Below are 23,662 nucleotides of genomic sequence, written 5' to 3'. Positions count from 1 at the left end.
GATAAACACAAGCTTAAGAGGCTCCTTTTTCGAAAATGTTTGTTCGTAAAAATAAATAATAAAAATTTACGATGAATTGGTAATACCTTTAGCATTTCCTACATTGTTAAATCGTAGTGTTAAAAATTTTTGGAATAGATATTAATGAAAATTTTATTAAGGATTACTTAAAAATATCATTGTTAGTATAAAAGGTGTATTTTCCCGAAATGAAGTGTTTACCAAAGAAAAACCTTCTGAAAATTGTCTTCCAAGCAAGATTGGATAAAATCATAAAAACATTTTTTCCAGCTGAGTTCGAATACTTAAGTATAGAGGCTTAAATAACTGACGTTAGTGTATAGTGGCACAATTTTAGTCTCACGTCGTCAAGCATATTATTTACCACAAACAGACACTATATTTGAGTCTTTCACTAAGGGGACGAACTATGAAAAAAACTCCTATCTTCGTGTACCAATAACCAGTGTGGAAGGAAAAGGCTGCGACTCAAAAAACCTTGGCGTTTAGAGAATGTATAACACCGGCAATGAAGTTCCACCACATCTTACTAATGGAGTTATAATACACTCTTGTTAGTAGGATTAAATTCCCTATGCAATTTATATTTAAGTCAGTTTTGGGATATATTAAGGACAGCAGGTTTTCATATGTTTTTAACATTCATTTAAAAATACCCAATAATGGTAGATTCAACCTGATGAATCCAGTTGGTATTATATCCAATAAATTTCTATTGTAATTTTTTTATCCGTCACTACTAAGATATATCTATTGCCAAAACAATCAGTAATAGGCGCTTCAATAAAAAATCGTCAAGGAAATCGCCAAGAAGTAATGTATCTGAGAGGCAGGACCTGCAAGTTACTGTTCATATAGTGTTTGTTAGAATAATGGAAACATTTAACCTGTAAACAGAACGTCGTGTTTTTGATAAGCCTTAATATGTAAAAGGAAAACTTGTTGTATGTTGTACTCGTGAAAAGTTTCCGCGATAGAGCCACATTCAAATACTACGATCACCAATTCGTTTTTATTATATATATTGCGAGTTCAAAGGTTTTTTGTAGCCCTACATTTGAACAATATACAAGGCGTACTTAACCTAGATATAAATCTTATTCTGTACATTAGAAAAATTAAAATAAAATAAATTCTTGGGCTACTGTATCAGGGTTTTTACTAAAATTTAGTATAGTTTATTCTTGAACGTGTTTGCTCTTAACTATTTTTATGAAGGTTAATAGTATGCTCTTGGCCATCTGGGGTTCCAATTGTGCCCAACCGCGAATTCGTCTCGGTTCGAGGTCAAATGTTTGGTACAGCTCAGCCATGAAATGCAGCGCTAATTTTGTCAATTCTCGCGACTCGTACTTCTCCGCCAAGACTAAAGCGGCCACGACGTTGTCTTGACTAAGTTGGCCGCCGATTTCGGCGACGCAAATGTCCTTCAGGTCTTCGAGCCAGCACAAGTGGGCCACTTCCAGCAAAGAATAGAGAGTGGTGGAGATGGTGGGAGTGACGCGACCGTGGTACAAGTATTGCAACAAGTCCTGGACAGTGTCCGCGTCGAACTGGTCGACCCAACGAAGAACGTTGTCTCGGTCTTGCCATTCGAACATCATCTTGAAGTATTCGGACGCGGATGACAGCACGGCCTTGTGGCAACGAATTGGACCGGTCGCGGTCTCGATGACGAAATCCATCCGGGGATTTCTCTTACGAATGCTCTTTGGCCGGCAAACAAATTTTCTTTTTTTAATCCGATTCTTCGTTCTTTTTGTGGTCAGTAGTTCACCTTGCGTTTCCTCGTCATAGCCGAGTCTCATGAAGACAATGGTGTCCGTGTCATGGCCCACATAACCCAAATCTATTTTCATATTGAAACGTCTGTGATTCTTTTCCCCGAGTAGAATCTTTCCTTTCCCACTGTCATGATAGCCAAGCCTTGTAGTTTCCAATTCGCAGAAATTGGGTTTTTTGGCGATTCCACCGTCGTATTCCGCAGTCACCCATAATTTATAATTTGGCGGGAACCACTCGCGATTCCGCCTACCATGGCCTAGGTATTTGAGTTTCATTTTCCAAAATTGACATTGCTTGGGGTTACCGTTGACCCTAAGGGCGAGGAGAAACTCTTTTTCTAGGCAATGTAGGTAGAATTTCCCTGTAGCGCTCCACGCGTCCCCCGATGAGGGAATCAACATTTTATCTGATACGAGCTTTCTCCAACAACTGCCAATAGACTGAATGAAGAGAAAAATTATGAATCAGTGAAATCGGAACTAGCAACACAATTTACCAGGGTAACCAAAAACATTTATTGGAAATTTAGAGACTGTTTAAAGGAAGGTAGGAAACAAATTCGGTGAATAAAAAAAAATGAATGATTTCTGATGAAGCAGGCCACACGACATGACTGTGGGGCTATAATACACGGAGATCCCACATTTCAGTTTTATTCATATATAGCACGGTATATATGTCTGAAGTTACACGAGTGTAACACTTTAATGTAGTAAAAAAACATTTTTATCGTCGTGTATCCTGCTTAAGCACAATGCTTTTAGGCAGACCTCATTAGTTGACTTTGCATTAAATAAAATTTCCCCAATAGATTACCTGGATGAATAACGCCAGTAAACGCTTCGCCACTTCTGGTTCGATGTCGTTCCAAGCGGGAATCTGGCTGGGATCTCCGTCGAAGTGGTTCAAGTGATCCACGATCCAATTCAAAGCCGCTTCCGCCACTCTGCGCAATTCGTAGTTTTCAGCAACAACTAAGGTCTCCAACACACTGTCCTCATTTATGCCATCCGTGACTGCAGCCACACAGAGGGTTTGCAAATCTGGAATCACGCACATCCGGGACACTTCCAACAAGGAAAAGAGCGTGTTGGACAAATTGGGCGGTGTACTTCCGGTGTACATGTAATGAATTAAATCCCGGACCGTGTCCCCGTCGAAGACATTCTCCCAGTGAAGGACGCTTTCCAAGGATTCCTTCTGCTCAGATCCCAACATGGCCTTAAAGTAGTCCGAACTATTAGTCAAAACTAGTTTGCTACAAGGGAAATCACCGGAGTCGGTTTTGATGACGAAGTCAGCAGGGGGCGTGTCCTCCAACGCGTTTTTCTTCACTGAAAATGAACTTATCGACCTTCCAGTGGAACCAACTGTCAGTGCTACATTGATGTAACGTTCTTTCTCTATGATTTTGGAAGCTTCCATGACGACCGTGAACGTTTTGCAGGTATTATAGTTCAAGGTGACCTTTTTGTTTGCTAGCTCGTAATCCGGCAAATTCATTTTTGAATGCTTCAGGGAAATTTCCACAAAATTGGCTGCCAATGTACTGTTGCATATCTGTTCCCCAGTTACCGAAATGACCAGATTGCTGTCGGTTGTGAATTTCAGATCCCAGTACTGACGTTGCTTGTAATTACTGTTGTTCAAGGCGACGGTGAAACGTTCGTCTAAATTGCGACGATTTTCTACGTAAAAGCTTGAATCGCTTTTCCAAACACGGTTGAAGGAAGCCATTTATTGCAGTTTTAAATATTTTCTGCAGCAAATGGAGGGTTCTTCAAAATATTACTGAAATATTGTTGCCTGGAAAGAAACACCGAATTGTCTTTACTGCACAGCGGAATATAAATTATAAATTAATTAAAATTATACCTCGTACGACAAATTTTTTTTGACTAAACGTAGCAACAGTTCCGAATTTTAATGGGTCACAAACTCTCTCGCTACCTAATCTTATTTTATCCTAAACGCACCAGTGGGAAAACTAAGCCTTGCCAAGGATATCATAGTGCCTAGAAAAACCAACAAGTAACTTGAAAATACGTCGCCATGTGAGGGTATAAAAGTAGGTAAATAAACCTGCCATACCTCAAAATGTAAAAGGTAGTGTCGCGTGCAAAAACGTTACTGTGAAATCGATCAAAATACCTTAGTTTCGCGCCAAAATGTAGAGCTATGACTTAATCACATTAAGTATATTTAATTAAAATGGTCAAAAAAGAGTATTAATTAAAAACAAAACAAAACAATTTTTAAGTTTTATATTTACACACATTAATTGAAATAACGGTTTCGTATTATACAAAAAAGTTACTTTTGGAATTTTTTCTAATAAAGGAGAAGGGATTGAATCGGGCTTTTTATGCACGACCCGGCCCGAGCCCACTTCGGGCCTGGACAGGCAGAAATAAATTTAACTTTTATGAGTCGGATCGGGCAAATTTAATTTTTGAAAATTTCGGGTCGGGCTAATTTCAATCGGGTCTGGGTCGAGCCGGGTTTTTTTATTTTAAAATTAAAAAAGGCCCGGCCCGACAACGACCCTTACCCGCGACTGCGTACGGCGTGTGAAATGTTTCTGCCCTTCGAGTGTTGTACGAAGAGAGATAGAGGAAGAGAGAGGGTGTGGCGTAATGAGTACTGAGAGCAGCGCGACTAGCGTCTATTGACTATCATTTCAAGGTCGTCTCAATCGTCCGATTCGCCTAAACTCACTCCTGTGATCCTAAGCGTCTGGGAGGCAGAGTTTGTGGAAGGCCGTTTGAGGACGATCACCAATCCCCCAACGGGTGGTCAGGATACACCACCCCTGTCCCCACGTATCCCCCCATTGGCGTGGCCGTTACACATATCAAACTTGATTAATCAGTGATTGTGTGTGTGCTGGTGTCTAAAGCCTAAAACATGGAAGGAATTTTCCAAAATAAACCATCACCACTGCGTAAGCGAAAATGACTGACCCAGTGAGTAGAAATGGCGTTAACGGCGACTCCCTTTCTGGTGCGAAGCAATGTCAATAATGACCGAGTAAACACATGAAAAATATTCTTAAGCTAATCCGAAGTATACAATTTATCGCTATTCGTTAGGCTTAGGGTTTGCATGCCATTGACACGTTTTTATCTAATCGTTCACACCATAAATTATCAATCACCCTACTATTTCGGTATACAATTTAGCATCTTCGGAAGTGTTTAGAGTCAACAAACGTTACAGGAAAGTCAATAAATAATTGAAAACGGAATCGAATTCGACCACCTTACCTAGCTCCAAGCTGTTGGAACCTTTCACTGAACTAAGAATAAATTGTGGTAACGGCGCATCAATTAAGATTATTAAAAAACAATTAGGGCATGAGTACGCAGAAATTTGCATACAAATTTAAATGCAAATTGTCTTGTTGGGGCTACTTTTTGTACTTTCCTAAAAAGATTTAACTATAAAAAATGAAAAGTAAAAGAAAATGTAAAGAAAAAATTCTATAAAAATGGGTTAAGCAAATGGTTTCAATTTCAAATTAATTGAAAAGTCTACCGAGAAGCACACTGCGAAAAATTATGACAAATAAAAAACAGTTCAAATTCGGAATAAAAAACGAACGTTTTTTATTATAAACTGAAAGGTCTATTATGAGTTTAGGAGCAAATTTAAAAAGCAATTACACTTGAAATGCTTTTACGAAATCGAGAAGTAAAATACAATACTAGGAAATTTAATGCAATTCTATTAAAAAATGTTAAAATCCATGTGAAATTGGTGGCAGCTTTTCAATTAATCACATCTAGATGATGGTAGGGATGCAACGGTTCCACTTTTTTGGACTATCTCTGTTCCGGATCCGGTTCCGGTACATAAATTTTTGCTTTATCAGTTCCGGTTCTTAAAATTTTAATTTATCGGTTCCAGTTTCGGTTCCGGTTCTCAAAATTTAAAACCAATCGGTTCCGGTTCCTATACGGTTCCAGTGTGTTTAGTATTAATTAAAGTTAAATACACAAGCAATTCAAATGAAGTTAAAGAGAAATAAAATCCACTACATTTATTTATTTAGAATATAAAATTGGTTTTTGATAAATTATATTTTAAAAATAGTAGCTTTCTCTGTGACGTAGCTATGGGTTCGGGGTCCTCCCGCGAAACTGTTTTTGGGGTCCCTTATAATCATTAAGGCCGACTCACGATTATCGCCATCTAGAGTTAGGGCTAACATGTATCGACTTCTACAATTAGATTTAACACGTACTTGCATGTTAAATATATAAAACGCTTAAAAATGGCTTTAAGCCCTAAGTGAAACGATTAAGATAAATCACGGCAATCAGCGTCTGGAGCATTAAAAACAAAGATACTGGTAGAACTTGCAAGTCTGGAGTTCCGACCACCAAGTCCGGCCAGAATCATGATCTAAATGACTCAATTTAAAATAATTAGAAAAAATTATTGCTACACTGAGAGAAAAATCTGTAGTTTTTACAAAAAAAGTTTTAGTTTCTAACTGTGCTGAATTTTCACAGAATATTTTTGTAAATTAGTAAAAACAGAAAAGTCGGTTAGGCAGAAATGCAACATACATAAATTTTAAATTTTACCAAGGGTTTCATTTGTATTAATCTTAATAATTATTCTAGAAGGCGTTTTAGCTTGTGTATAATAACGGTGAAAATATTTGAAATCGACTTTTTCACAATAAAATATATTTTATTGTATAACAGTCGATTTCGAATATTTTCACCGTTAATTTTAATAGTTAAAATTATAGAATTATTTTCATCATTCGTGATACAAGACTTTCTTTGGTAAATATCATAGATAATTCATTATGGAACTGTTAGCAGTATATTTCCAGGCCCGTAGCCAGAAAAATTTCGTTAAGGGGGCAGTGGCGTCGCCAGGGTTGTCATTTGGGGGGCAATCTGGGTCTATATTTCTAGTATAATTTACAAGTTCAAGTTTCAAGATTGAATTTCAACCTGTACAACAGTACAACCCCTTTGTTAGATATGATGAAATGGCTAATATATATTTTTTCTTTTACTTATGACCAATATACATTGCCTATACCACTGCAAATCTTTATGACATCTAAAGAGCGCCTTAAAACCTCGTTTGAACACATAAAATGCCTATGTTCCTTATGTATGACTTAGATGCTATTTACATATTTACAAATGCCATATAGATGTTCAACGTGTACTCTAAATGGTCTAATCCGTACTCTATATGTCCATAGGACATCTGTTGAACATGGAACATCTATGTTGCATCTAAAGGGTCGTTTAAGGAGCGCCTGTGTTACATATTAATACCAAATAACAAAGAGTAACGGTTAGGTCGTGGTTTACTCATAAATCGGAATTTGCCAGAAATTGCAATGCAGATAAAATTATCATCACAACAAATAAGTAAGTAGAATTTCTTAATGCTTAAGTTAATAATGAAGTCATTAAAGTTGAGTAACTATATGCATTGTTTTTTTTTTCATATAAACAAATGGCCTAGGCTTAACTAAATACGGGAAAAGTTTAAAAAAAAGCACACCTAATAGTATTTTCACCCTCACTTATAAACAACCATACCCAATACTGACTAACTATAATAAAGCCTTTTCACAAGAGTCAACTTTTTGATACAACTAGATGAGTCAAATTGTGTTGAGTCACCTAGTTGGCTTGTGTGAATAAAAGTTCGATGAGTTGATCCACCAAAAAAGTACGCGAGAAAAAATGGATCAATGATCCATTTTTGCTGACTCAGCCCTTTTATTTGAAAAGTTGGCTCGTGTGAAAAGGGCTTATTTAGACAGGGTTCGAATTAAAAAAAACCCAGCCCAAAAAACCCATGGTTTTTTTTTGGTATTACCTACTTGAAAAACCAACTTAAAAACCCACTTAAAAAACCCACATTCAAAGTTTTGAATTTTAAAAAACTCGAGTGGAAAATTTTTAGATGTTTAGTATTTTAGAAATTTAAAAATATTCTTACAACTTGTTAAGAACTTAAAAAGACCATACACCTTTACTAACAAGGAGTCTACCCGAGGTGTTTATCTCCAATTTTGTTCAAACTCGGGTGGTAAGTAGACCTTCATGTAACTTGAAAATCCCTAAAAGGGTGGACATTACAAGAATGTACTTTCGTTTAGCCATGGCAACGAAAAATGTTTTTAACAACTTAAAAACTGATAACTCGTATTTACCCAATATATGTATATTTTCTCATTTTTACCAAAATTTACGTATATTGGTCCAAAGGTACCAGATTTAGCCATGTTCTGAATTATGTATCTAATTGATGAACCTTTTTTAATTTGTTGAAAAATATTGTTATATGAAAGCAGATTCTTGTCCACCCTTTTAGGCATTTTCAAGTTACATGAAGGTCTACTTACCACCCGAGTTTGAACCAAATCGGAGATAACCACCTCGGGTACTCTCCTTGTAAGAGTAAGATTTTTATTACTTTTATTATCTAAACAACCTCATATCTAAATCTTTATAGAGTAATGGCACTGTGACGTCCTAGTACGTCACCCATGCTCTTTCATATAGATAAAAATTTGCGACCAAAATGGCGACCATGGCCAAAGCTACAGATAGTGCTACTACTCTATTAGACTATTTGCGAGTATTTTGGTTCAGCGCAGAAATATCTATAGACTTTCACAAGTTTCATTGCCTTTTCAAATGTAAAATTGTAAAATTAAATTGTTTCTTGAAAATAAAATATATTTTCTAGAAACAATACAATATTTAATAAACATAATATATTTAATAAACATAATATATTTAATAAACATAATATATTTAATAAACATAATATATTTAATAAACATAATATATTTAATAAACATAATATATTTAATAAACATAATATATTTAATAAACATAATACATTTAATAAACATAATATATTTAATAAACATAATATATTTAATAAACATAATATATTTAATAAACATAATATATTTAATAAACAATAATAATTTAATAAACATAATATATTTAATATTTTTAAAATAAAAAACCCAATAAAACCCATAAATACCCAATAAAACCCGAAAAACCCTAAAAAACCCACTGGGCTGGGTATTTTTCAAAAAACCCAGCTTTTTTTAAACCCTGGCTTTAGAGCAATAATAAGGGTGGTTAAATAATTTTGGATTCAATAGTTTTATTTCTGTGTGAACAATTTGCATGAATTTGACATTATTTTAAATATCTTTATAAGCTTTTGCTAGTAGAAATTTATATTAACTTATCTCATAAGACGTTTTTACTCCTTGTTACTCAATGAACAGGAATTTCTACACATAGCTAACTTTTATTTCTGGGGACATTTTGAAAAATTGGTACACAAGACTGAAGTTAGCAACATTGACGGCCTACTACAACGCGTAATTGATCGCTGTGAAACTATTCGCGTCAGAAACGGGTCTAGATGACGGTGCCGAACCATAAAAGGGATCTAATTACGTCAAGCGTCTGCTTAAGTTCGTAAAATGCTACCTTCCTCCAACGAGTAGTTCCGCCCGTCGCCGTTAGGGAGCGCAAACATAGTTTTCGGTCGCGAATTGGCAACACACCTCGAATGTTCGAACGGGTTCAAGAATGATATGTTTATGCCCCAGGTGATCATTTTCAAAATTTTTTTCAATTCAGTTCAATTTGTACTTTTGGCATTTGAAGAAATAAAACGAAATTCAATAATTCCCTTGTTTTAATAGGCGTAGTCTCTTAGAAACACCCTGTTATTCTTAAAACGTATTTCTACACGTAGCTTACTTCTTTCATTTTAATAACAAACTTTATATACTAGTGATCGTTTTGTTATCTCTTTCGATAAATAATATTCTTGGTAAAAGGAAATAATTGGGTCCAAGAAACAATATAAATTGCATATTGGCGCGTTTTTGAACGTTTTGGTGGCAAAGTTTTGATGGCCCATTACCCGGATACGGTTCAATTTAGGAAAACGTTTCTAAGGACCTTTTTCACTCCGGGTTACCCAAAGAACACGCCTGCAAATTGGTGCCAGACTTCTTTGAAACACCTTGTATACTTTATTGTTAGGGTTAAATAGTATAATTCATATTATCCCGAAATTCTGTGAACACAGTCCTGTTGTTTCGTAAGATAGTCTTTTTTTGCGAATTTCTATTGTTATCTAGACTATAGCTAAGTCAAGGTATCTACAGAGCGAGTTTAGGTTTACAGAATGGTCTGTCACAGATTTGATAACTCATGAAATTACATCTTGGATCCGCAATCCCCTTTATTTGACGCGAATTGTAGTTTCGAAGCTGGTGTTATCTTATCAATGCGCGCACTGACGACACAATTAGCTAATTTAATGGGAGTAGTTTTTCTATGAGATAATTAAATGAAAGACGTATTTTCAACGAAGAACTAAGAGTTCGTTAAAGGTAAGTGGAAATATCCGTTTCGTAGTGCAGAAATTAAATTCGTCTGAAGATCGAAGTGGGTTCCCCTTTAACACATGTTGTTTCGTGGTTAAAACTTCGCTAGTCCACTCAAAGGTTAATAGAAGTAGCCGGTGGTAGCCCGGGTTATAAATCTAGCTCAAATTATAACACTCTTTAAAAATAGCCCAATATATCGCCAGCGATTTAAAAATAGCCAAACCTATCGCCAACTGTTTGAAAATAGCCCCAATTTATCGCCAACTATTTAAAAATAGCCCAATATATCGCCAGTGGTTTGAAAATAGCCCAATTTATCGCCAACTGTTATAAAATAGCCAAATTTATCGCCAACTATTTAAAAATAGCCTAATTTATCGCCAAATTAATTTTGAATATAATAATAAATAAATATTGAATATAATAATAAATAAATATTGGATATAAATATAAATATAAATATAAATACATATTGAATATAAATATAAATATAAATACATATTGAATATAATAATAAATAAATATTGAATATAATAATAAATAAATATTGAATATAATAATAAATAAATATTGAATATAATAATACATAAATATTGAATATAATAATAAATAAATATTGAATATAATAATAAATAAATATTGAATATAATAATAAATAAATATTGAATAAAAATATAAATAAATATTGAATAAAAACATAAATAATATTGAATAAAAACATAAATAATACTGAATAAAAATATAAATAAATATTGAATAAAAATATAAATAAATATTGAATAAAAATATAAATAAATATTGAATAAAAATATAAATAAATATTGAATAAAAATATAAATACATATTGAATAAAAGAATAAATAAATATTGAATAAAATTATAAATAAATATTGAATAAAAGAATAAATAAATATTGAATAAAATTATAAATAAATATTGATTATAAACAAAATATAAAATAAATATTGAATATAAATAAAATAATAAATAAATAAATATTGAATATAAATATAATAATAAATAAATAAATATTGAATATAAATATAATAATAAATATTGAAAATAAATATGATAATAAATAAATATTGAGTATAAATATAATTATTAATAAATATTGAATATAAATATAATAATAAATAAATATTGAATATAATAGTTTTTAAATAAGAAATATAGGTAAATATAAATAAAATAAGTATAAATAATTTTAAATAAAAATTATACGTAAGTAAATAAAAAATTTTATATAAATAAATTATAATTAAAATGCAATAAAAATAATTATAAATAAAGATTGAATCAGTGGGTGATTCCAAAAATGATCGGTGGTTTCTCTCTGTAGTATCGTTGAAGTATTTGAGAACGCGCTTCTTTTTACACACAATCCTTAGGGATTTGTGTGTATTACGACCACCTACTGCCGTACACACGATTGCTCGCGGCACATTAGTGGTACAAAGGCGATTGATATCTCAATCGGTAGGCACTATTATAGCCTCGACGGGATTTTCGTAGTTTAGGGATCGGAGCCCGAAAAGTTGGGCTAATGCCCAACTTTACTATTTTTTGTGGTTTCGCTTTGTGTGGTAGATATTTAATTTAAAATTAAGTCCGTTAACGTTAAAAAATAATTTTGGTTAGGTTAGGATTCAGTGGATCTACAACTTCAGTTATATCAGTAAATATTAACATTAAGTATAGTTTCCTGGTTAATTTTCGGGACCCCAATTTTCGCGGATTTATATTTTCGCATAAAAGTCTACATAACGTTCCTTAATTTAAGTCCGATTTTCATGATAGTTATATTTTTGAATAGCGGTGGTTTCCCTAGATTTGCAATTACGTTGCTTAATTTTAATTCTAAGTGAGGTTTTTTGGAGAGCGTATACGGACCCCCGCAACTTCCGACATTGTAAATCCGCATGTCTATAGAGTTCTAAACGCCAGTTTCCCTCTCGCATTTTTCAAGGCCGTTCGCGCCAAGCTTTCAATGTGTTCCCAGAAGTAACAATAAGTGTGACCCCCAACGTTTTACGCACGTTTAACGTCCTTTTTACGCACGTCGTACGACAGGAAGTAGGTAAGTAAGATTTGATCAAAACCACCAGTTTTGTTACATCTAGGCCCATTCGAGCTTAGGTTGCAGCTGCGTTGGAAAAAGTTAATTTTAAGTGAGTTAATTAGCCATTTCGCGTCATACCTGAATTCTTTACGCGCTGAAGCTATATTCGCATTCCATTGAAAGCCTGCCTGAAATAAGAATAACGTATGAACAGGCGCGTAAAAAATAAGTGTGACCCTAAATATTTGTTATGCCCAGAAGTTAAGAATAAGTGTGCCACTAAATATTTTTTTGACCAGCTGCCGTACACACGATTGCTTGCGGTACGTTAGTGGTACAAAGGCGATTGATATCTCAATCGGTAGGCACTATTATAACCTCGACGGGATTTTCGTAATTTTTGGAATCGGAGCCCGAGAAGTGGGTCGATTTTCAATTAAATGTAACCCCCACCCGCGTAAGCACTATTGTCATATTTTAATTTCGTGTCAATTGATACAGGTGCCATCTAACTCGTTCGCGTTTCGCTACCTTATTTCCAAAACCAGGTAACTCGAAAAACTTGGTTTTTATACAAATTAATTTAAACGAACGTGTTCGCGTTTCGCCACCTTATTTACAAAACCAGGTAACTCGAAAAACTTGGTTTTTATACAAATTAATTTAAATGAACGTGTTCGCGTTTCGCTACCTTATTTCCAAAACCAGGTAACGCGAAACACTTGGTTTTTATAAAAATTAATTTAAATTAACGTGTTCGCGTTTCGCTACCTTATTTCCAAAACCAGGTAACTCGAAACGCTTGGTTTTTATAAAAAATAATTTAAATGCCCGTGTTCGCGTTTCTCCACCTTATTTACAAAACCAGGTAACTCGAAAAACTTGGTTTTTATACAAATTAATTTAAATGAACGTGTTCGCGTTTCGCTACCTTATTTCCAAAACAAGGTAACTCGAAACGCTTGGTTTTTATACAAATTAATTTAAATGAACGTGTTCGCGTTTCGCTACCTTATTTCCAAAACCAGGTAACGCGAAACACTTGGTTTTTATAAAAATTAATTTAAATTAACGTGTTCGCGTTTCGCTACCTTATTTCCAAAACCAGGTAACTCGAAACGCTTGGTTTTTATAAAAAATAATTTAAATGCCCGTGTTCGCGTTTCGCCACCTTATTTCCAAAACCAGGTAACTCGAAAAACTTGGTTTTTTTTTAAATTAATTTACATTAAAGTGTTCGCGTTTCGCCACCTTATTTTCAAAACCAGGTAACTCAAATAATTCTTTTCCGATAACATTCCTCTTGGGATTTATTAAGTTCATATTCAAGATGATTGGAAATTTGTTCAAATTTAAATTTAATATTTAAAATAAAGTTAATACATCAGTGGGATTGTGTGTACTTAAATGCCCGTGACATATAGTTTCATTTTGAACCGTGACCGACAATCTGCCAATATATCAAGAGCGCGTGCTCAAAGAATTGACTCTGTTATACATTTATTGGCCGATATTAAGTTTCAGAATTACGTTTTTCGACAAAGAAAGACGAACCTTTAACAGTATTTTTAAACAATATAGGGTTAGTCCAGGTGATTTAGGGTTTGTACTACGTACAACACTTTTTATTTTAAATCGACTGGACTAAGTTGGCACTTTTAAAAGTTAAAATAACTTAAATATTATTATTAACAATACCACATTTCCGAAAATAATTATAATTTAGTAAAAATATTAAATGTAATTTTTCCGAAGAAATAATTTATTGAATCGGACGAAGGAGCGAAAACAATCAACCAAATCGGAAAGAGAATTCGACACTTATCGCGTTATCAGAATTTGGATTACGAACCGATAAAGCGTTTTTCAAGTTCAATAATTTACACGCGCCATCGTAGCCATTGTCCTACCTTTCTCAACGTAAGGATCTATTTTAGTGGGCTGTTCTGACGTATTTGAGTAGCTGTAAAATTTAGGTACTTGTAAATTTCAGAACCACCCAAAAGTTTTCAATCTGGTTTTCAATTTGAGTTAGTTGATACATTGGTTAAATTAACAGCTAAGTTTTTTCAAAATAAACACAATTACCCATTTTATCCTAATTTTGGTTAATATTATCTAGCGTTGTGTAATTCTAAAAAATCTCAATGCAGTCCGGTATCATTATTAATTTGATTTGGTTTTGTTACCTGGAACACAGTTCTCGTATTAATCAATGATTAGTTAAAACATGAATTTTTTCCCGAGGAGAAATAACACGGTTGACGTGACAAGTAGATGAAAAGTTGAGACTCTAGACGAATTCAATATATATACATACAATTCATATATGTTGTATGTATATATATTAAATAAATAATAATTTCATACAGCCCTTTATATATTTGAACTCCTTATATAACGAACGCAGTTATTTATTCAATTATGTATTGAAAGAGATTGAAAAGCGTGTTTTAAAATATTTTAAAACTATTTTGAAATGATTGTTTACATTATGAACAATCATTTTTGATAATTGTCAAATTTATTTTTACTGTTACTTATACTGTTGATAATAGAATGATCGCCACAATATAAGGAAACTAGATAACTCAATAGATTAAATTTGAATAAACATTATTATTTTAAAATGTTACGGAAAGATTTTTAGATAAATGGAAAAACTCATTTCGGATATGGTTTCATTGTTAACGAATATCAAAATACAGTGCGAATAAATATTATTTAAAATCAACATGTAACCAATTATAGTAGAGAAAACAAACATTCCTCGAGCAAGGAGCCCGGCGGAAAAGTATTCAAAACCGAGGCCGCATTGTTTATATGGATGAAGTGACTGATAATGTTCTTTTTGTTGTTCTAACCTATGCATTAAAATTACTTTTTAAAATTAAAATACCACTGCTGCATAGTGAAAAGTTAAAAATATTTTAATTTAAAAATATTCCCCCGACTAGTTTCGTTAACCATACGGTAACATCATCAGGCGTTTTTTAGAGTCCCACGATATGGTGTCGGCTAGAGCCTTAGACACCAACCACATCATCGGGCGTGTACTGGGAAATGCGAAAGTTCGTCACGCAACTCCCCTTGGTCACGTGTTCCAGAAATTGCCCAAAAAAGAACTTGGTCCATCGTCGCAATTAAAGGTTACAAATGATTTTTTTGGTTAACAATTTCTAAGGATTCTCTAATGTCTAATTTTTTAAATTTATCGGTTTTACAAATAATTTTGCTTTCGTCAAACAAGATATTGTGGGAGGGGTTGTTTTTTTATATGTTCGGCTAGGGCGGAAGAAAATGTTTATTATATTTTACATCATTTTGATGTTGGTTTAGGCGGAATTTGAAGTTTCGTTTTGTTTGACCTATGTATATACCGTTACAATTGCAATTTATTTTATATATTCCATATTTATCTGATTTAGGGATTTTATCTTTTTTTTGGGTCGATTGTAGAGATGAGTTTATTGCCGGGTTTGAATACTGGCTTGACATTGGTTTTACATAAGAGGTTGCCGATTTTTTCCGAATAGTTTTTTACATATGGGATTATTGTATATGGTTTTTTATTTTTTTCAAATGGGATATTTGTGTTTGAATTAATTGAAAGTCTGCTTTTTACTTTAGAGTTAATTCTTGCTATTATATTATCTTCGCAATCGCTGTAATAGGTGTTTTCATAAAATCCCATCAAAGAACAGCCTAGGAGGTGGTATACTCAAGGAAGGGACATGTAACTAGCGGTAGTCTTTAATTTTTATTGATTTTTCGGGAAACATGTTTGGCAGCTTATTGACGTACATTCATGCGAGTCGCGCCGATGGTTTTAGAACTGGAACGTACTGAACTGAACTCCCATCAAAGACTGAGGAGGCAATTTTTGTCGGGGGGGAAACAACATAGCCGGATATTATGAAAACACCTATTAGGCATATTTATTTTTTTAACGAACTTTCGTTTTGGTAGATTTTATAGGCTCTGTAGATATAAGAATGAAACGCGGTAATTTTTTGACATTGGGGATGATTAGAATTAGAATGTGGGGGTAGTACACAGAGAATGGTTTTCTAAATAAAGAGGGTTGTATTTGTTTTTTCTTTTCAATTAAATTGTCTAGAAAGTGGATTTTTTTTATCTTGTTCGATTTCGTACGTGAATTGTATAGAAGGGTCTTGATTATTGAGGTAGTCTAAAAAAATAAATTTTTTCTATTCCATGTTTCCACAAGGCTATTATATCGTCCAAATACCGTTTCCAGTAGTTTATAATAAACGGGGAATTTTTTAAAGTTATCACTTCCAAGTGTTTATATATAAGTCACATAATAAAGAGCAGAGGGAAGAACTCATTGCTAGGCCCTTTTTCTTAACATAAAATGGATCGTTAATTTTGAAAAACAGGTTGATTATGCATAGTGTTATGAGAGTTATTATTTCATCAATTTCGAGAGGGGAAAAGCTTATTTCGATTATTCTATTTTTTAAAACGTTCACCTAGAACTTGAACTTTCTTGAGTTCCACAACTTTAAGTTTTAGAATGAAAATAGGCCTAAATCTCTCATGTATATTTGTGTAGAATCAAGTTCTCTTTGGTAATTCAGACAATTTAGAATCGATAATTGGTAAAATCGTATCAATTTGAAATTTTTCGCTTCCTCGTAGTACAGTGCTTTGTGATTCTAGAATGCCATAATAATTTCCGTTTTGCACTGAGCGGAAGTCTGATGAGTTCTTCTTGTTGGTGTTGTAAAGATATTTTTTCTTTGGAGTTGGAGATACTCACTTTGCCCTTACTAAGAAAAATATATCCATTCTACTATCACATCCGCAACTCTCCTGTTTACTGACAGTGATTCGCTATAAGTTTTTAGAAATTGTAGGTACCGTATGATACGCGATGTGGCGATTAGTCAAAATACTTAAGACATAACTAAGGGATATATTATTTAAAAAAAAACATAAATAATTGTTAAACCAACTAAACTCTTAGCCCCACAGTAAGTGTGGTACCCTAAACTGGCCTGTGTCCTGGGTTGTAGCCCAATTAGCCTATGCTTTAAGACTGCCGTGGTTGCAGTTAGTTAACGGCAATTGTAGCTAAGGTAGCTGTTATTAAAGTCAAACGTTATCCCCTTTGCAGTCTATAACCTCAATGCAGTTAAATTGCACTCTTCATGATTTAGACTGAAATTTGACTGAAATTCATTGCAGTTCCGTGCAGCCAACGTGTAGCTAAATTTCAGACCAGCAGCCCAAAAACATGGCAGCTTCTTATTTTTGTGAGGGAATGATACATCAATCTATAGAAGTAGGTCCTTCGCTGTAGGTATATTAATTTCGGATTTGAGAGCAACGGGTATGCTCCAACCAAATAGTATAACTTTTATCTGCGGACTGAAATAGGAAGCCGCAATCGTGAAAGGACCAGATTTAATATTTTATACCTTTTTCAATATTTCAGAAGTATTTAATGGGAAAACTTACTCTAAAATACGGTAGGATTAAGTTAGTTTAAAATATAATTTGATATAAAAGCAAAATTTATTCTCAGCTAAAAACGAGGCTATTAGAGGAATATTACGACATTATCTATAGCCTTAAGATATCCCGAGATTAAGTTTCTACTCCTGCCAGTATTTTCTTTGTCCAGCCCAGTACTCTTCGATAACATCGACATTCATTTATTTGATATCCCCGCCACAATGTTATTGATTAATTATTAATATGAGAAGTTTCTCATATTAGTTAAATATGTAATACATAAAATACACCATAATTTGATTATGCGAAATATAATACTTCTATATAGTTACTTAAAAAGCCTGTTTTAAATAGTTTTAAAGAAATAGCTAAAAGTGTAAATTAAACATGCGTTACCAACAGATCGTTGTCTATTATCTATTTATCGAAATAAAACCCCAGCTTAAAACGAGAACCGTAATTGACACTAAACATTACTTTGCTAGGGTTTTCCTGAACCTAAATTGTTTTATAGCCAGGGCCAAACAGAAATTATCCCGCTTTGCTTTTTACAAATATTTTCGTGTTTATAGGGGTAGGATTCCAAGACCATATCCCCTTTTTCAGTTTACTTGGACCACAATTAAATTTTAAGGGGCCCCCATAAGAGTCCTCTCAATTTAATCGACGGAGTTGTCCAAGTTTTTACTTTAATTACCCTATAGCGATCGTAAAAATTGGTCTATTTAAAACACACAGCGGCTGCTTATTAGCAGAAATCCAGCAACTAATTGAACTTCTCTTGATGCCCGCTACGTCTTTCTAAACTAACTTTTTGATCTTCTCCGTAATTAAAATTCTGCGGGGTCGGTTGATTTTTTTTCAATGTTTTTTTTAATAAACAGTTTTCTTCTTTAGTAGAAATGGGGGAAGACCATTTACACGCACCAGTGGAGTTAGATAGTGTATTACCAGAAAAAGCAGAACTTCATCGGGCCACAGGCGAAGATAAGGTGTCTCCGTGGATTGAGGCGATCCGCGACCAGGACGGCCCCAATTCAGTGCGACGCCTTATCGAAAAGGGGGCAGACGTTAACGAAAGATTGGTTTACGACAAGTACAACCCTGATGGCATTCCCTCGTGGAGGTCAAACACCTGGTTCAAGAATCGATTCCGCGTTTGTACGCCTTTGCACTACACTTTATCGTGGGCTGATGCCAAAACAGCAGAAATACTAATTAACTCTGGTGCTGATGTGAATACGACCGATAATTTTGGTTTCACTCCTCTTCACGTGGCGTCGGCGAAACACTGTGACATTATTACTCTTCTGATTGCAAAGGGGGCCGTAGTGAACGCTACTAACAGTGAAAGATCTACCGCGCTGCATAAAGCTTTAGCGACGGATATTTCGATCAAAAATGCAGATATAGCCCAAACATTAATTAACGCTGGCGCTGATGTGAATGCGTCAGATAACAATGGTTTGACTCCTTTACACTTGGCTTCGGAGCTTTGCAATGATTCTATACTACTTCTCATTAAAAACGGTGCTAATGTAAACGCTACAACGATTGACGGTTCAACACCGCTGCACAAAGCTGTATCGCAGAATAACCCAAGACTTACCGAAACACTAATCAAGGCTGGTGCTGATGTGAATGCGCCAGATAAAAATGGCTGCACTCCTCTGTACTTTGCTTCGGGGTATCACAACGATTGTTTAGGACCACTAATTGAAAACTGTGCTATGGTGAACGCTACTACGAATGACGGGTCGACCCCGCTGCACAACGCTTTAAGAAAGAAAAATGAAAACGCTGTTGACACATTAATCAACGCAGGTGCTGATGTGTATGTTTCCGATAACCATGGTTTCACTCCTTTACACTTGGCTGTATGGAGTTTCAGGGATTTTACAAAGCCACTCATCGAAAAGGGTGCTAATGTGAACGCCACTACGAATGACGGATCAACGCCACTGCATATCGCTTTAAGAGATAATAACGAAAACGCAGCTGAGAAATTTATCAACGCTGGCGCTAATGTTAATGCGTCCGATAACAATGGTTTCACTCCTTTGCATTTCTGTATTTCTACAGAACTTCTAATTAAAAGCGGCGCCATTGTGAACGTTACTACGAATGCCGGCTCAACCCCGTTGCACATCGCTCTAAGCGAGAAAAAAGAAAAAGCCGCCATGTTACTAATGATCACGGGCGCGGATGTGAATGCTACCGATAATAATGGTCGTACTCCTTTGCACTTTACGTCTTCTAGCTGCTACAGGGCTATAACAGAACTCATTATGAAAGGAGTAAATATTAATGCTACTGACCGAAAAGGGTCAACCCCACTGCACAATGCTTTAAAGGGGTCCGAGGCAGAAATAGCTAAACTATTACTGGACGCAGGCGCTGATGTTAATGCGACTGATGCCGAAGGTTGCACTGTTTTGCACGCTGCGTCACAGAGTGGCTGTGATATGATACAGTTACTAATTAAAAAGGGTCTTAATGTGCATGCTACTACGAAAAACGGGTCAACCCCACTGCACCTTGCCTCAAGCGGAGATACTGTGCAAACATTAATTATGTCGGGGGCTAGCGTCAATGTTGTTGACCACCTCGGCTCAACCCCACTGCATACAATAACGAAAAATAAATTTTGGAGGGGGCGGCGCCTTTGCGATTTGGATATAATTGTAAAGCTATTTATGGAGAAAGGGGCGGATATCAATCAAGACGACAACCAGGGTGAAACAGCTCTGCACGTGGCATGTCGGCAATTGGATCTTAAATGGATCAAATATTTTCTCGACCACGGTGGCTGCGTAAATGCTGCCACCAATACCAAAGACACGCCTTTGCATTTCGTGACAAAATCAGTTACAGAAAGTGTACGAATGGAAGTTAGGGATATTGTTGATATTCTGCTGCGGAGCGGCGCGGACATTAAAGCGGTAAATTCGAATGGTCACACACCACTGGACAACGCCAAATTAAATGATCGTTGTAAAGAATTTGGTACTTTAATCATGTCCTGCAAAATTAAACAAGCGGTGATGGAAGGAGACGAGGAGCTACTGGATTGGCTCATCGTTCAAGGAATGAAGTTTCCTAAAATAGACTGGATTTGGCTGATACAGGATCATTTCAATTTGCAATGCGCCGCCACGAATGGTCACGACCAAATCATCAACAGGTTGTTGGAAGTTGGGGCGACAGTGAACTCGAGAGATCCCTTGGGGTACACGGCGCTTCATTTGGCTTGTAGAAATGGCCATCTTAGCACTGTTCAATTATTGCTGGAGCGTGGAGCGTCACTCAAAACCCGAAATATTCGAGGCCAGTCACCATTAGGTCTAGCAAAATTGGAAGGTCACCGAAATATTGTCAAGCTAATTGAGTTTATTAAATGGTTGCAGTCGCGTAAGGACATCGGCGCGTCCATTTCTTCCTTGTTACCTCGAATTACCACCGACGATAACTTTTTGCAAAAGACGATTGACGAACTAAGTCGACAGTTGGCGGATAAAAAAAGGGAATGTGCCCTCTTGCGACGACAACAAGCAACTGTCGCGTTGCAAACCAAAGATTTGTCCAAAATTGTTATGCCGGACGACACGAGGGAAATGGAAATGAAAACTAACGTGGAAGCCCTAATCAACTTAGATTTGCTGCATTCACAGATGGGGCAAATCATGGCAGCGCTTCGAGAGCTGAAAGCTGAGAAATTATCTCAGAAGACTGATGAGCAAGAGACTGCGTCGATCAAATCATCCTTGACTAGGTCATTTAAATCTTTCACCGACAATCTCAAGAAGAAATCTTGCCTTTTAGAAGCCGTAACTGCCGGTGACGAAGAACTGGTGGTTCGTTTACTCAAGAAAAAACCAGACTTGAACATGAGAGACCAAAACCAGCAGACGCCATTGTTTCTCGCCTGCAAATACAACCGACACGACATCGTTCGATTGCTGACAGAGCGAGGCGCAAACGTCAACGCTTGCAACAAAGACAATGCCACGCCCCTTTATGTCGCTTCTGAGAACGGTTACTCCCTTGTGGTCGACTGTCTGTTGGAAAACGAGGCTGACGTCAATTTCCCGACGACGAATGGCGCCACTCCGCTTTTAATAGCCGCTGACAACGGCCACGTCATTGTTCTGGAAGCCCTGCTGAAGGGAGGTGCCCCCATGAACGTGCCGAAGAAGGGTGGTTACAGTCCCTTGTATATGGCGGCCAAAAATGACCGGAGGGAAGTGGTCCAAATACTCCTGAAGCACGGCGCGGACATTAACACCGTATCGAACCAGAAGATCAGTCCTTTGCACCGCGCGGCCATGGAAGGGCACCGAGAAGTTGTGGAACTGCTCTTGGAGTATGGAGCAGATGTCGACGCCTTGAACGCCGAGCAAGACACTGCGGATGTTTTAGCCGAACGCCACGATCATCCTGAAGTTCGCGATTTAATCAGATCCTGGAGACATATGTCCACATCAGAACAACAGCGATTGGCCCAAGAGAATCGGCAGAGACGGACAGAGAAGAAGGAGAGAATGATGCTAGAATCGATGTCTGGCACTTTCTCGAGCTTGCCAGTTCTCTATCAGCAATTGGAGTCCGAAATGTTTGAAACGGAAGAGCTTCAGAGAAAGTTGGAACGGTTGAAGACTGAACTTGATACTATTCCCGAGCCGGATGTGAGTATAGAAGGAAACACAGTCTACGTTGCGACTGCTGTGAACAATCGTATCGACGAAGTGAGCCGCGAACTGGCTTCAAAGGAGCGTCGCGTGGCTCTGGTCCAACGAGAAATTGCCGCTGGTAAACGTCAGCAACATGAAGATGGACTGCACAATTACATGTTCTTCAAAGACTGCGTTTTTCCTGGAACCGTCACCGGAGACATTGGGACATTTATCGGCGGAGCCAGTGCATCGCTAACTTAGCGGTCACACCTAACTCAAATTTCGACTATAAGCCAAAATTTCTGCTTCGCTTACGTTCAAATTGCAAAAAAAAATTTAATTTAAATGTTTAATATTCAATGTACTATTAAAAATTACATTATATTCGTAATTATTTTAATTTTCTTTATTGTGATAATTCACGTTCATATTGCAGGGCGACCACTGAAAAACCCCAAAAAAGGACATCGCACTTCTTCTATGGGATTTGGCTTTCAACAGATTTTTTTTGAAATTGATACATGTTGTTAAGCTTGATCAAAGGAGCAAAATTGACCATTGCCATTTTTTTCGTAGCTCCTATAGTTTGGCCAGTAGTAGCGGTCAAAAGTGGAAGAAACTTAGTTTCGTCTAATTGTTAAAAAAAAGGTCGCGGTCCATCGGTTAGCGTTCTACGTTCGCGCGTCGCTAGTCCGGGCTCACCATCAATAGCGTTTTCTTGCCAAGGTTCGGGATCAAGGTTGGTAAAAATACTGTGTATAATAATGGTTAGCTTATAACGCGGGGTCGGGAATAGAGATATCTGCCCGAGAAGAAAACGGCGGGGGGAAAACACGGTGTTTTCCCGGTGTGTGACGTAGCTGGATTCCTGCGAACGATCAACAACGAAAATAAACAATAAAGCATTAAAGGTGTTTTAAAAATATAGGGTCTCTGGTTTTGTTCTTTTTCCTTTGGTATGCTTGGGAGAAATGATTTAAGGTGTACTCAATTTTTCCTGCATTGTAGGAGAAAGTTTTGGTTTATTTGCTGTCTCCTAATACATAGTTGTAGGAAATAAACATAAAAGAACTATCCTTGTAAGCTGTAAGCAGTGGCGAAGCCAGAAATTCGCCAAAGGGGGTCGAGGAGGAGTGAAAATTTAGTACAGTCAAACGTAGGCCTAATGGGGGCGGTGACACGGAATTCCCCCTTGTCTACGCCACTGCCTGTGAG

The 23,662-nt window shown here is 36.0% G+C and overlaps 2 protein-coding genes across 2 annotated transcripts; one reads left to right on the top strand and one right to left on the bottom strand.

The window, feature by feature from the left end:
• Positions 1-1,026: 1,026 nt before the first annotated feature.
• On the bottom strand, positions 1,027-3,581 carry LOC149968697 (uncharacterized). Its single transcript, XM_090154972.1, has 2 exons — positions 2,623-3,581; positions 1,027-2,246 (listed from the first exon to the last, which is right to left on the bottom strand). The coding sequence occupies exons 1-2, from the start codon at positions 3,541-3,543 to the stop codon at positions 1,200-1,202; spliced, it is 1,968 nt and encodes a 655-aa protein (XP_090011098.1). The 5' UTR covers positions 3,544-3,581; the 3' UTR covers positions 1,027-1,199.
• A 15,080-nt stretch (positions 3,582-18,661) lies between these two features.
• On the top strand, positions 18,662-22,753 carry LOC149968696 (uncharacterized). The gene has a single exon (XM_090168623.1). The coding sequence runs from the start codon at positions 18,677-18,679 to the stop codon at positions 22,706-22,708; it is 4,032 nt and encodes a 1,343-aa protein (XP_090024749.1). The 5' UTR covers positions 18,662-18,676; the 3' UTR covers positions 22,709-22,753.
• Positions 22,754-23,662: the final 909 nt, after the last annotated feature.

This window comes from Leiobunum rupestre, chromosome 1, assembly GCF_980474605.1.
Source record: "Leiobunum rupestre chromosome 1, qqLeiRupe1.1.hap1, whole genome shotgun sequence".
Lineage (NCBI taxonomy): Eukaryota > Metazoa > Arthropoda > Arachnida > Opiliones > Sclerosomatidae > Leiobunum > Leiobunum rupestre.
This window is presented reverse-complemented; position numbering and strand designations above follow the sequence as displayed.

Coding starts and splice junctions, on each gene's coding strand:
- LOC149968697 (XM_090154972.1), bottom strand. CDS start 3,543: ATGGCTTCCTTCAACCGTGTTTGGAAAAGCGATTCAAGCTTTTACGTA. Junction 2,247..2,622: donor TACTGGCGTTATTCATCCAG/GTAATCTATTGG, acceptor CTCTTCATTCAG/TCTATTGGCAGTTGTTGGAG.
- LOC149968696 (XM_090168623.1), top strand. CDS start 18,677: ATGGGGGAAGACCATTTACACGCACCAGTGGAGTTAGATAGTGTATTA.